Source organism: Mytilus californianus, unplaced genomic scaffold (genome assembly GCF_021869535.1).
Source record: "Mytilus californianus isolate M0D057914Y unplaced genomic scaffold, xbMytCali1.0.p SCAF_5, whole genome shotgun sequence".
Classification (NCBI taxonomy): Eukaryota; Metazoa; Mollusca; class Bivalvia; order Mytilida; family Mytilidae; genus Mytilus; species Mytilus californianus.
The window spans coordinates 61,392,309-61,406,646 of record NW_026262701.1 but is presented as its reverse complement, the minus strand read 5'-3'; the positions used below and the strand labels follow the sequence as shown (position 1 = coordinate 61,406,646).

Below are 14,338 nucleotides of genomic sequence, written 5' to 3'. Positions count from 1 at the left end.
ACGACATTCCAGAGCTTGCATTTCCTATCATGATTTCCTTGACAGAGGGCTAATGCTTAAAAGAAAGCTATTAAATCAAGAGTTCCAGTGGTGAAATTGAAATCATCCCTTCGAAAAGTTTATGGACGCCATCAAAATTAATGTTGGTTGATCGTTATGTAAAATCTGTTTCACAGATGACAAATGATATGTCGAAACCACAATCCCGTCCTCTTTTCCTTAAATGTGACCTACCGAATTAGACTTATCACTGGGTTTCTACTTATATGAGCAACACGACGGGTGTATTTGGTTTAGCAGTATCTGACTACCCTTCCGGAACTTTGAAATCACCCCAGATATTGGTTGAATGTGTGTTGCTCAGTCTTTAGTTACCTATTTTGTGTGTTTTATACTGTTGTTTGTCTTTTGATCGTTTTCGTTTTTTTTCCATGACATTGTCAGTTTGTTTTAATTTTATCACATGTAATCAGTAATCATGCATTTTCTGAGTACAAGTAATTGTATTTAATCAGTTACAATGCAAAAAAGCACGAAGGACATATTATTACAACATGACATTATACACATTCGGGGTTGTAGAGTGACAAAATGTAGCCTTACACTCTGCAAGACTAACATGCACGTGGGCTGTAATCTATCTTCTTGTTTGCTTTTTTTCACAACATTTAATATATTGGATTTTTGCATTACTTATAGCACCTGATTATTGATATATCATATAACAATATATCAAAAATTTGATATGTTAGTAGAAACCCGTTGATAAGTCCATCTCATTATTAGAAGTGGGTGCTGAAAGTTCAGCACAGTTTCCTGACACCTTTTTTCTCCATAGATAGAAAGGCAGAAAAAAATATTTTGAACATCGAAATTGGGACATAATATATCGACGCTAGTGTGCTATTCCCATATTATATGTACACAATATTGAGTGCACTGTACTATGCTTTCAACACCTCTTAATTGCAGAAATAACAAACAAGTTTGAAAACAGATAGTAAAGCAAATACCTTCGAATGAAGTATACTTAAAAATTGTGCACCTAATTCTAAACAATGCCAATATCTAAAACATTCTGTCCATCTGGCTTAACAGATTATTTAATTGTTACAGTTCTACAGAAAGGATAAGACTCGATCTCATTAGAAGAATTTGTATATTTGTTTTGAAATTCCTAAATAAATTAAGAAGGAACATTCTATACCTACAATGTCATTACATAATATTTTGACTTTCATATCTTTGCACAATGATATATTTAAGATCTTTGGTAAAGTTGCCAGGTTTCATCAAGTGTTTGTTATATAATTGTAAACGTAATCAAGATTGAATGTGTTTGTGTTGCAGCTAAATTTTCCCTTTGAGCACCTACTCTTGCAATTTAAAAAGTACAGTTAACGTGGTGTTTTGTTTTGAAGTTAAGTAGCACTTTGAAAAATTCTATGCATATCTTCAATTTAACAAATTTACACAAAATATCCTCTCCTACAGTTAATCCATGTTCTTTACAAATACAAAATAAATACAAAATAAAGAAATAATTTATTAATTTGACGCGCTTGACCTCTATCGTGTGGTTGTTTTCCCCTTTCTGGTACATGTATGTCACTATTCCATTCGAGCTACTAAAATACATTACAGTGGATTAATGTCTCGTCTCGGGTGGGGGTGGGGCTTTGATGAAAAAAATGTCCTGCCTTTTTTTTATTAGTTTATCCTGACGTTTTTTACATAAATTGTCATCCTGCCTTTTTTTTTTTTAACTCAAATTTCATCCTACCCCCCCCCCCCCCCCCCACCCTCCCCCACCCCCCTTAAAAATCAAATGAGAGCTCCCTTGTTAGATTGGGAAATAGAAAAGACTGTTTCAAATGTTTGGGTACGTTCTAGCTTTGAAGATTGCCAATAGAATATTCATTTTGATTCAGTCTTTGATTTTTCTATTGAGATACATGTGTCAAGAATATTTTGCCTGGTAGATCTAGGGATTCAAATAGAAAATTGAAAAATGTTAAAAGATATTGAAAATAGTTGAATTTAAAACTCAAATTGAAAATAAATTTTTATCTTTATATAAAAATATTAAACCTGCTGCTGGTCGCAATAATTATAGGTTTCATGACGAGTGAGAATTGGATACTGCTTGATATCAACTCGAGTTATTTAATTTCGATATAGTAATAAACGAGCCTTGGGCGAGTTTATTTTTACTATTTAAATTAAATAACGAGAGTTGATATCAAGCGATATCTAAATTCTCACAAGTTGTTAAACCTATTTCTCTTATGGTCAAAACTCTCGTGTTTAAAAATTAAAAATTCCGCGTATGGTTGATCTATAGTCTTTTGCACCTACAAGTATGACGTCATATATATGTCCTGTTCCGGTGTCAAACTTTAACATCGGACATTCTAAAACTTTTCAGAATATAATAAAATTTGAGAAAAAGAACATTTTCAGGTGAAAAGTGTGAGTGTTTTGTATATTATTGAAGAAATCAAATATGTCCGTTGCCATGGACGAAATGTACATCGTCTTAACCCTCTTGCTGTCGAGTTTTTTTCTTGCTTTGTCGCGCCAAAAGCATCTTGACGTTTCATATCTGTGACGTTGCAAAAGTGGGTCTCATTGGGGTCTAAGCGTGACCCGGGATTGCCGATTTTTTGTAAGCGTGACACGTGAAAGTCAAATTATTGTGCCGTGAAAACGGGAAATGAAGTCTAGCGGGACACGGGAAATTACAAAAAAAATGAGAATTGCTTACGTACATAGTGTAAGCGGGATACGGGAATCTGACAAAACAGTAAGCGGGATCCGGGATCAGAACCACCAATGAGACCCCCTTTGAAAGTCATCAGTGACCTAACGCATAGCCAATGGAAATGTTGTAATATCGTCTCATGATGCTGGATAAACCAATCAAATTAACGCAGATTTTCGTATCATTTTTTTTTGTATCACACTCCATGCAGTGTGATACGAGAAATATCTCTTCATGCCGGAAATAGATAACAGGCCGCAACCATAAGAGAAAGAATTTTACTTAATTCTACACCATTTTATTATAAGAAAATGTTTCACCAAACTCAGTATAAGTGATCACAGACTAGAAAAGGGTGGATATTTGAAAGTTCATAGAAAAGTCCGGCTTTGTAAACTATGCCAAACGAGGAACATATCCTCTAAAATGTAATTAAGAGTTGATATATTTAAGGAGTTAAAAAAGGGGAAGATAAATCTGTGTCTTTCCAAAGACAAAAAAAATTAACTCTTGACTGCATAAATAGAACAATCATTAGAACTAGACTTAAGTTTTCTGATTTTCTTTTCTAAATATCTTGCAATTACAAGGTTAAAAATGAGTTCAAATGACGTGAAGTAAGCATGCAACAATAGGTTAAATCCTGGTATGTGTGATGAGTTAATTCGCCATAGTGATCAAACGGTCTGCAACAATAACCAACACTAATACATAATTACAGTTTCCTGACTTGGGACAGGCTTATTAAGAATGTGACTGGGTTGAACATGTGAAGGTGGTGTAACAACAAAACATAAGAACAGACTGTAAACATTAGTTAGATTGGCACGAAGCAAAAACACAATTAACAGTTACATAAAGACAAAAGACACGAAGTACCATTCTAAGAGTACTCGAAGTTACCGTCAAAGCCAATTACAATAAATAAAGAAGTTCTCTTAGACTAAAGTATCAACCAATACATAACCAACGGGCCCCCCGGTGGATCGCTATCCTTGCCGTGGTCGGGGGGCTTGCGTGTCTCAGTGACCCCAAGAGCTATGCCAGTTGGAGCTTCGTCTCCTGGTAGGGTTACCCATGCTGGACAGGTCAAAGGGTAGAGACCAGACTAAAGTGATCCGAACATCGTACGAGTTGCCCGATGTTTTGAATAAAATAGGCTCTCCAACCCGTTGGCCGTGGGTTGCTACCCGTGTCGGTGGTTGACGAGATCCTTGCGGATGAGGGCTGTAGCCAGACTCCTTACGGTCAGAAAATACCCGGACGGACATGACTATAGTTCAATAAGCTGCTTTGGCTCTAATATCATCTAAACGGGAGGTCGGATGGACCCGGTTCGATCAATCGGCTGGTCATGTCGAGCCCTTCAGTTAATCCTCAACAATAAGCTTTCTTGTAACAATTTTCATGATATACACATGTGTTTTAAATAAAGCTATTTATATTTCGGATAACTGAAGAAGGCGATGGCTCATGGGTCAATCAAGTGGTACGCTTTCTATTTCGCTTGATGGATACGCTCTGCTTGAGTATACCATTCTTGGAACATCTGGTGCTTTCCGCAGTGGATCTTGGGTGCTAATTTTGGGGACCAGCTACGTTATACATGTTATACTTGGAGCTCGTTTTCAGCATTAGCACTTGACCCCGGCTCGCCACGGAAACACAGCATCGCCCTTGTAGGCACTCCGAGGTGGGTGGATGACAAGAATGGTGAATCTTTCTCATTTCCTATGGCACAACAAAACCAACCCTCTAAATCAGCTTTAATACATAAAAAAAGAAAATGTGATGATTCAGTGCCCTGTCAGGAAGATGACAGTTGGCCCAGATTTATTGTAATAAAAGGAACAGATGAAAAACCAATTTCCAAAATATCTCCCTTTGTGATTCACAAACAAATTCAAAGCGTTGCTGGTACTGTAAAAAAAGTTTCAAAAATGAGATCAGGCAATTTGTTGGTTGAATGTTCCAACAAAAGTCAATCAACAAATTTGCTTACACTGACAACAATTACAAACTTTCCTGTTTCTGCCTCTCCTCACAACAGTTTGAACAGCTGTAAGGGGATCATTCGAGACAGAAGTCAATACCTTGGTGACCTTACCGTGGAAGAAATCTGTGAGGAACTTTCAAGCCAAGGTGTAACTGATGTTGTTAGATTTCAAATAAAAAAGAATGGAAATATAATCAAATTAAATACATATCTTTTGACATTTAGAACTCCAACTCCTCCTCCATCTATTATTTTAGGTTGCTTCGGAATCAGAGTTGACGGGTTTATCCCTAACCCAATTCGATGCTTCACTTGTCAAAAGTTTGGTCATGGAAGCAAACAATGTCGTGGTACGCAGAGATGCTTCAAGTGTTCTGACGAAGGACACGAGGGAACAACCTGTAGCTCTGAATCTTCTAAATGCGTAAACTGTGGTGAATCCCATTTTTCATCATCTAGGGACTGCCCTGTTTACCTTAAAGAAAAAAATATTATCAAAATTAAAACAGAAAGAAACATCAGTTACCCAGAAGCTAAACAGATAGCTTCTGTTTCGAATGATCTTGTTTCGAACAGACCATCGTACGCCAGCAAAGTTGTCCGCTCATTCAGTCACGAGCATACACAAACTCGCATGACCTGGCCAATTGATGCTGAGACATTTACAATGCTGCCTGTTGAAACAGAACCTAACGATAAAATATTAATTCCAAGAAAACCAACACCTTCTAAAACCAGTACTCAGTCAACTCAATCTTCCTTACAGAGCTCAATGTCGTCATCTAAAAAAAATGAAAAAAAGAAATCAAATAAAAAAGATACAGTTAAATCAGACAGTTGGGGCGGTGAATCTGTCTGGGATCTTCCCAGTGACATTGATGATTCTTCCATCTCCAATAGTCCTCCTTCATCTGCATCTAATAAAACTAGTTTAACTTCTGCATCTAGTACAAAGTCTTCTAAAGCCCCGTCTCCTCTTCGTTCTCCAGAACAGAAGGATGTCCCAAAGAAGCCAACAAATACATCCTCTCAGAAGTCTTCTGATTCGAGGTCACGGGGTAGGGGTCGAGGCGGAGTAAAACCAGCTGCGCATGGTCCTGGAGATCGACGACTCTCCTCACACAACAGATTTTCAACACTTAACGACGAATCAGAAATGGAAATCGAAAGTGTTCCGCCACCCGAAAGATTACAATCTCAGGGTGAGCGAAATAAGAATGCTGGAAAACTCGATAGCATTCGCCCGTCTATTAACAAAACATGACTAATATCATCCAATGGAATTGCCGAGGTCTTAAAATAAATCTTCTCGAGTTAACGCTTCTAGTTCAGTCTTTTTTACCTACTGCATTTTGTCTTCAAGAAACTCATTTAAAAGAAAGTGACAATGTATCTTTAAAAGGATACAACATGTATAGCACATTTTCTAAGGTAGATGAACGTGCTGCAGGCGGATCATCCATTTTTGTGAAGGACAACGTCATTCATAGCACAGTCCAACTCACCACGGATCTGCAGGCAGTTGCAATTCGTTTATCATTAGATAAAACAATTACATTATGTTCTATATATATTCCACTCAATTCAATTATCGATAAAGCTAAACTCAAAAACCTCACTGATCAATTACCCTCACCATTTATACTTATGGGCGACTTCAATGCTGATATTCGTAAGAAGCATTTCAATGTCAATAATATGTATGATTTATTTAATAATGTTCCATTTACAAATATTGTTTCATTCTTAGAAGTTGGAATATATTCTAAAATATAAAAATGTTATTATATTTAAAACGATTTTAAATTTTATCACGTTATCTTAATGTTCATTTTTATTTGTAAATAATCAATTTGCTTTAATCTAGAATTTTAGTTTATTGAAGGGCCTTTTGTCTGATTTTAAGAATATGCTTTAAATTGTAAAAAAAATATTCGAATTAGCTCTCGCCGCGATATAGCCTTGTTGTGCTAATGCGGCGTAAAGCAACCAACAATCAATCAATCAATCATAACCAACGGGTTTAGTGTACCGACGCCATAAACAGTCCGAGAAAAACATGACCTTGTGCAATGGCAACAGTCCGAGAAAAACATGACCATGTGCAATGGCAAACTATAAGTACATTATATCGAGAGGATGTACAATGTAGGACCATATAAGTTTTCATAACAATGCACATTTATCAATAACACAACCAATTTAAACATTATTCAAAGATCTTAATACGGTGTTATGTTGGTAACATTTCAGAATTAGTATTGGTATATCTATTAAGGAATTTGGCAAAATTTTCAGTAATATCTAGTATCAAAATCCTTGACTTAATCATTTACCATTTTGTTTAGTTTTGGGCGTTCCTGATGAAGGTCAGTAAATCCAGAAAAGCACTTCGGACGCACGAAATTTAAAGAGTGGTATTATTTACCAGTTAAACATAGATTAAGTTCTTTGAAATATAAAACGTCATTTCAGACACAGAAAAATTTAACGAGTTGGAAAATATACATACCGTTCCGCATAAGAAGGGGCTAAAGGAAAATCACCATGTAAAAAGTTGAAGTAACAAAAGGGAATGAAAAATTGTCTCTTTTTTTCGTAATTTTTTGTATAGAGTTTCCCATGTGAAATTAAAATATTCAAATCTATAGAAAAAGACAATTTGTGCTGTTCTGATTAGAATTTATATATTGCATGTGTTTATCACAAACAATTAATTTGCTTACATGACAATACAGATATTTTGTTATTAATGAGAATATGCCTTTTGTTTGTGTCGGTCAGTGATAGACATATCATTTAATAAGCTTGGTATATACATATTGCAGGGGAAATTTGTGTTTCTTAATGCTAATGGAGGGCATATAAGCGTATGATACCCATTCAGTTTGAAAAAAAAGAGAAACAGGACAAAAGAAACACTTTACTAAACATCTTGACGTCTGGTTTCTCAACGTCTTATTTATATATGTGGCACGGTTTAGAATGAGTCATTAACTGAAGTAAGTATCCATCTTATCAAATTCATATGGCACATAAAGTGCAGGTTAAGACGAAAAGATTGATAAATGTACAAAAAAGAAAGAAAATCACACTCGCACACACACACACATACAAAGACATTATCATGATAAGCATGCATGTTTAATCCCGCTACATTCTGTATGTGCCTGTCCCTAGCCATGAGCCTGTAATTCAGTGGTTGTCGTTTGTTGCTGTATATCATTTTTTTATCGTTTATTGATTTATACATAAATAAGGCCGTTAGTTTTCTCGTTTGAACTGTTTTACATTTGTCATTTCGAGACATTTTATAGCTTACTATGAGGTATTGGTTTAGCTCATTGGTTACCGATAGTAGTTTACTTCTATGTCATTTGGTCTCTGGTGGAGCGTTGTCTCGTTGGCAATCATACCACATCTTTTTATTTTGATATTGAGTTCTTGTCACATTATTCCCGAATCTTATTCAAATTCTTTCCAAGGACCCTAAGATGCTCAAGATGTAAAAGGTTAAGGGGTTAATTTTTAATTTTTTTTTCCCATAATTACAATTTTTTTATCTGGTTGTAGAACAACTGCATGCTGCTTTTTTGTTTGATTTTCGTGTTTGATATTATATTCCACATCATTTCTAGTATTGAACCTGATGTTTAGATTCACCCGCTAAATTCAAAACTCCACAGGTAAAATCATAGGTAGACTAGCTATCATATATATTACACGGAAGTCTAGGACTAAATCTATGATGAATAACATATCGACTTTATGCTGTAAATAATAGATAAAGTTTATTGTATTGAAGTCTAAATATGGTTAAAAAAATTGACACCGGTATTTAATTCTAAAATCAAAATGACTGTTTCCGGATTTAAATTGGTGTTCAATAATTAATTTAAATTTAATACTACTACAAGGTATAAAGATAAACATAAAACAAGAATTTTATTATATAAAAAGGGTGTATTTGTGCATTTATATTTCAGGGTGGCAATGATCGCCTTCTCGCACAGTGCATCTACTATATATTGGAAAACATTGAAAGATCGAATCTGAGGTTTGATTCAAATGTGTGATATTAGATTTTAAAATTCAATTGATCTTAGTCTTTCAAAAATCATATTACTGCAGTGGATGTTAAACTATAAAGACTTAGTGCAATTAAGCAAAAGACGAACTTTTGTTTTAATCCGATCGACACAAAAGTTATGAATCCGGCAGAACTCTGTCTACCAAAGAATGACAAGGATAATAGAAGTTCTAAATTTAATCAACCACGCAATAAAGTTTCTCCAAAAGTTACCAGGAGTAATTGTTTGAATCATAATCCGATTCCGAAGAAATATAACAAGGCAGTTAATGCAAGAAAAGGTCAAAATGGACATGCTGTGGAAACAGGCAAGACCAGAGATATTAAGAAGCAAATGTTAAATCTTCAAGACCATTCAGTATGGACACTTAAGGTAAGGCGAACAAGTCAAATCAAGTTTATATGTTCAGTCTCAGAATTTTCATCTTACTACCACAGTTGAAAACATATAAAATATTCTAGTGGTAGCAAGAAGAAGACTGAGAAAAAACATCTAATTCAGCCACAGGAAGTTGTTCTACCCGGATTTTATTACAGGTTTAATGAATACAATCATGTGTTTGAAGGGTATTTCAGAATTAAACTTCGTCAGTTGAAGAACGTTTTTTAATACGAAGAACTCTTTTAATCCAGAATTAATAAAGTTATGAATTTTTCTGGTGGAGTAATATTCTAATAGATCTTGTTTTGCATATTCTTGATATTCTAATTCCGTATGTTTTTTTCAGCTATTTGTCATCCTAAAATTATTTGACTATATATAAACAGAGACATATATACACTTCTCTTACCTTCTATAGATTTATGGGGATATGATTGGTTAATCGACTACACGTGGTGACCATATATATTTCATATAGGGTGTCCTAAAAAATACATGGTTAGTTACCATATACGGTTAGCAACCATATGGGGTTAGTAAGGGGTTACTTCCCTTTTAAAACAAAAATGACATCTGAAAGGTTTAAACAGACGAAGAAACTGGTAATAAACGATTGAAATACATTCATAAAACAAATTTAAAGCTAACACGTTGTTATTGTTGGCATTTGTTTTTTGTATAAACAAATGGAAGTAGGTTCTTAAACATGTTTAAATTAAGAATTGAAGTCTTTTAAATCACTTTGATAGGCCGCTAGTCTTAATACCACATGGGAAGATAGTCGGTAAGATAAATTCGTTACACGGTGTGCTAGTGACCTAATACGATATATATGGGGTCAGTAAATTCCATATGGGGATTCGAGCTTCGCTCTCACCCCATATATATCGTAATAGGTCACTAACACACCATGTAACTAATAATACATGTGTATATATGTCTCTGATATAAACGTTTGATACCAAAGCCATAACTGAATAATCTTTGTCAAATAATACCTTATACTTTCAAGATGAAATAAGACAAAAGTAAGGTATGTTGTTCAAGTGAACACATTTATTTTTAATATATATTTATTAAAGCACAAATTACACCCACAAGAGGGCCAAAGGCATGACAATTACATGTAATAACAACAATATAATGATGACATTAAAATTTACATAAAAAATTAAAATAAACCAAAACATTAAACACAACAAATGACCTCAAGTGCCCCCCTGTCCTCAGTTCCATAGACTGTTTAATAAAGGAGCCTAAAGATTTCACTTGCTGACTAGTGGTTGGATTTAGTATATATTTCATTTTATTATCAGAAAAATCTTTGTATTGAGTTTTTAAATCATTAAAAAAGACATGTCTTAAATCATCATTTATTTTACATATTAAAAAGAAATGTGATTCATCATCCATAACTTTGCACTTATTACAAAGTCTTTGAGGGCGTGGAATATTTTTATATCTTCCAGTTTCAATAGTGAGGGAATGATCACTTATTCTAAATTTGCATATAAGTTTTCTTGTATCAAGATTAGGGTATGTCAAATAAAATTCTTGTTTATATTCAGCTTTTATATGCTTAAACAGAAGAAGTTTGCTATTTTGGTCGAGAGATGATATTTTATTGTCAAATATTTCTTTATATCTTTGCTGAAATTCATTTTTATAGAATTTTTTACTGAAATTCTTACAGTCTCCGTTTTTGTTTTTAGTTACATCTTTGGGTTTACTTATATTATTATCGGACCTAATATGATTTACATATGAGTACCATGAATATATACCTTGATCATGAAGTGATTTAGAAAGAGAGTAACACTCTTTAAGTAAGACCCCGTTCACACTAGGACATTTAGATCGATTTAAACTAGATCGGTTCACTTTAGATCGATTTAAGGGCCAATGTGAACGCGTTGAATCGATCTTCAATCGGTCTAAACTAAAACACCAAAAGAGGTAGTTTAGTTTGAATCGATCTAAAGTGAACCGATCTTACTTTAAATGTGAACGCAGAGATCGGTTTAACTATGTACGATTGAATCGAAAATAATGTATGCGCATGTATAGCGGCACAACTATATCAATGTTACGTTGTTTAACCCATATTTCTCTGTAAACAGACCTTTGTGTACATGCACGTAAAAACGTGACAAACTGAAAACATGTCTTCGCCGTAGCATAAATTTGCGAAATCTGTGTCTTCTTTTTTTTGGTTGATTTTTTTTCTTTTCAGGAACCGCGCAGTATTTCGTCGTGTTGTCACTTCGTTGCTACAGTTTTTTTGTTTCAAAATCAAAGAAAACTGCAAGAACACAAGTATCAAAATGTGAACTTGTTATTCAAGAGAAACAATAACTTCATCCAATTTTTTTTCCAAGTGTGTGTATCAGTGTATCAACACATCAATTTGATAAATTAGTTCTATTTATACACAATGTTTACAGTTTTACGGGTAATAAGGTCAGATCAATTGCATTTTTAATTGTAGTGTGAACGCACTGGTTTAGATTAGACCGATAGAGATCGTTATGATTAATGATAATGTGAACACTAACTGGTTTTATTTAGATCGATTCAAATTAGATCGATTAAAGAAAAATGCTAGTGTGAACGGGGTCTAAATCAGATGAGTTTTCACTCAAAAGTCGGTCTTCATATAAAAGTGACTGCATGTGTGGCAATGAAACAAAAAAGGGGAAATCTTCCTAATTCAGATCTAGAGGCAATATTACTAGCACATTTCTGAACTCCAAGTGTAAATTTGCAAAACTTATTGTGAATTTTTTCAGGAGGACTCTTATCTATAAAACTATGTTTATCCAAAGGAGAATTATTTTTTCTAGCTCTAGCAATTGCATTATAGTATGGTTTGTACACATCCATATACCAAATTTCACAATTATATGTAAGAATAGGACGAACCAAAGAATCAAATAAATGAATCAAAAACAAACATGTTTAAAAATACACGCTAAGTGTGTAGAATTTCACGGTTGTAACTGTTACTTCATTTGATTTAAATGTAAATGAAAAACAAACGTCAAATTATACAATGCTGATCTTTGTTAAAATATTTTCACCTTGAGATCCGTCTTAAACTACTATGCGTTGAATTGCAAATCAAACAAGTGGACTTTTTTTTCTGCAAAAACAATCTGGCTAACGTTCTTCGTAACTTTTGCAAGAATATTTTTTCGACGATTTCATTTCCGTTTCCAAGTAAAATTTCTTTCAAAAAAGTTTGTCCAGTACAATCATTCTTCCTTTCTTTGATGGTCATGTTCCGTTTGCTCCTTTATTTTATATTTATGTAGAGTGAACATAGCTCAGTTGGTTCCATATGCGCGTATTTGCAATGACGTTTCAGATATCGATGAACGTAATATCTTCTGTTCTTATTCAATACTTCAAACGGACATAAATAATTTATAAAGAAAAATCAACACCGTTATTTGGACGACAGAACAGATAGCTTATTTTATTACAAATAAAACACAATTAATGTCCTATTTGCTGTCATCGACAACTACCGTCACATATAAACACAATCTACAATAGAAAAGTATTATATGAGTTGAGTAACAAAATCTTTACATTAGTACATACAGATCATATATACTATTTACTACATAACATGTACTTCCTTCTGAACGGAAGTGTACTGTCGGAAGGCGAACCTCGAAAGACAATTCTAGGCTACCTTTACTATAATTTAGCGCTTAAATTCTAGCATGAAATTATTATTTGTAAAACCTTTACAAGATTATAACAAAATCTAGATTTAGTGTGGAAGTATGTTTAACCTGCAGGAACTTGACCAAAGGTGATATCTCGAATTCAGAATTTTACGGTAATATTATTTGTAAAGCTAACAAGTTTAAGAATTGTCCTCCGAGGGAAATCTTTCGTTTTGGTCAAATAAATGTATTGATGTTGTTGTCATATGTCATATGTGTAAATGTCTTCGCAGCTAAGGTGACAGAGCATAATGTATTACTCGTGTTCAGTGCTTGCAGATTTTACTTTTATTTTTGGTTCAGATTGGCCTAGTTTTCGCCAAACACGTTTTTTGGATTTAGGACATATGCGGAATTTTGTATAATATACCTGCGTATTGGTCGCTGACTTACAAATCTTATTTTCCTTTCGGATGTGATTGGCCTACTTTTGGCGATACTGACATCTAGTTTACCTTAAACAATATTTTTTTAGAATTTGGCGTAAATAGCATATATGTAATAATATATTCACAACGTTTCCAGACTAAGGACTAATTAGAGCTTCATATAGGGTAGAGACATCTGTCTATTGTCGAAGACTATATGTTGACCATAATGTCTTTGGCTATTTGCGTCGTTGGTTTACTATCTCATTTACGCCGTGTAAACATCACATCTACTTTATTCATATATATGTACCGGTAAATAAGTGTTCATAAACATACTCAAAAGGTAAAAAAATTGTAAAAATGTCAACATTTGATATTTATATAATTATGTAATTCAGAATATTAAATATATCTGCCTAGTTTGACCAAAATCGATCAAACAAATGGCTCTAACAAACGCAAAGACTTAAGTGATGACAGTAGCTCATAGCTTAGCCTTATCAGGAAAACGCAGGTGGAAATATCTTAAAGGTAGAAATAAATCTTTCATCATGGTGAAACAGCGCATCATTACTCCTAACCATTTGTTGTTTTTTTTATAATGCTTGTTTTAGTGGTTTCCGTTAACTATTCAGATTTGTGTGGATATTACAGAATCATACCAGTACATAATTCCGTTGCTGTAGTCACTTAATCCATTGAGTTTAAAGTATAGTTTTTAAATAGGATGTATCATATCGTCCGTATAGTAATCAATTACTAACTAAATATTATGCTTAGTTTTTTAATCGTTGGTCCATTAGTAGTAGTTAGCATTATCAGCCCGTTAGATTTATCATGAGAGCTTTCGGTATAGGGGAATAAAAAGAAGCTTTATTGCATAAACTGTTACACAGTACAGTTCTGCGTTTGACGTACATTCATGTTATTTTTATAATTTTGTTTAATATTTTATTCTGATTGGCTAATTTTAAACAATTTTCTCTAAAAGTACAGGG

The 14,338-nt window shown here is 33.9% G+C and overlaps 1 protein-coding gene across 3 annotated transcripts in view; it reads left to right on the top strand.

Moving 5' to 3' along the window:
* The window catches only part of LOC127701136 (adenylate cyclase type 2-like), a 128,035-nt gene that overhangs the window by 20,970 nt on the left and 92,727 nt on the right, over window positions 1-14,338 (top strand). For 2 of the 3 annotated variants that reach the window (XM_052204929.1, XM_052204931.1), the window contains exons 2-3: window positions 7,589-7,762; window positions 8,747-9,223. In XM_052204929.1, coding sequence (XP_052060889.1) covers window positions 8,969-9,223 — 255 coding nt within the window. In that variant the 5' untranslated portion in view covers window positions 7,589-7,762; window positions 8,747-8,968. The remainder of the gene's footprint in view (window positions 1-7,588; window positions 7,763-8,746; window positions 9,224-14,338) is intronic. The other variant, XM_052204930.1, reaches the window with a different exon arrangement.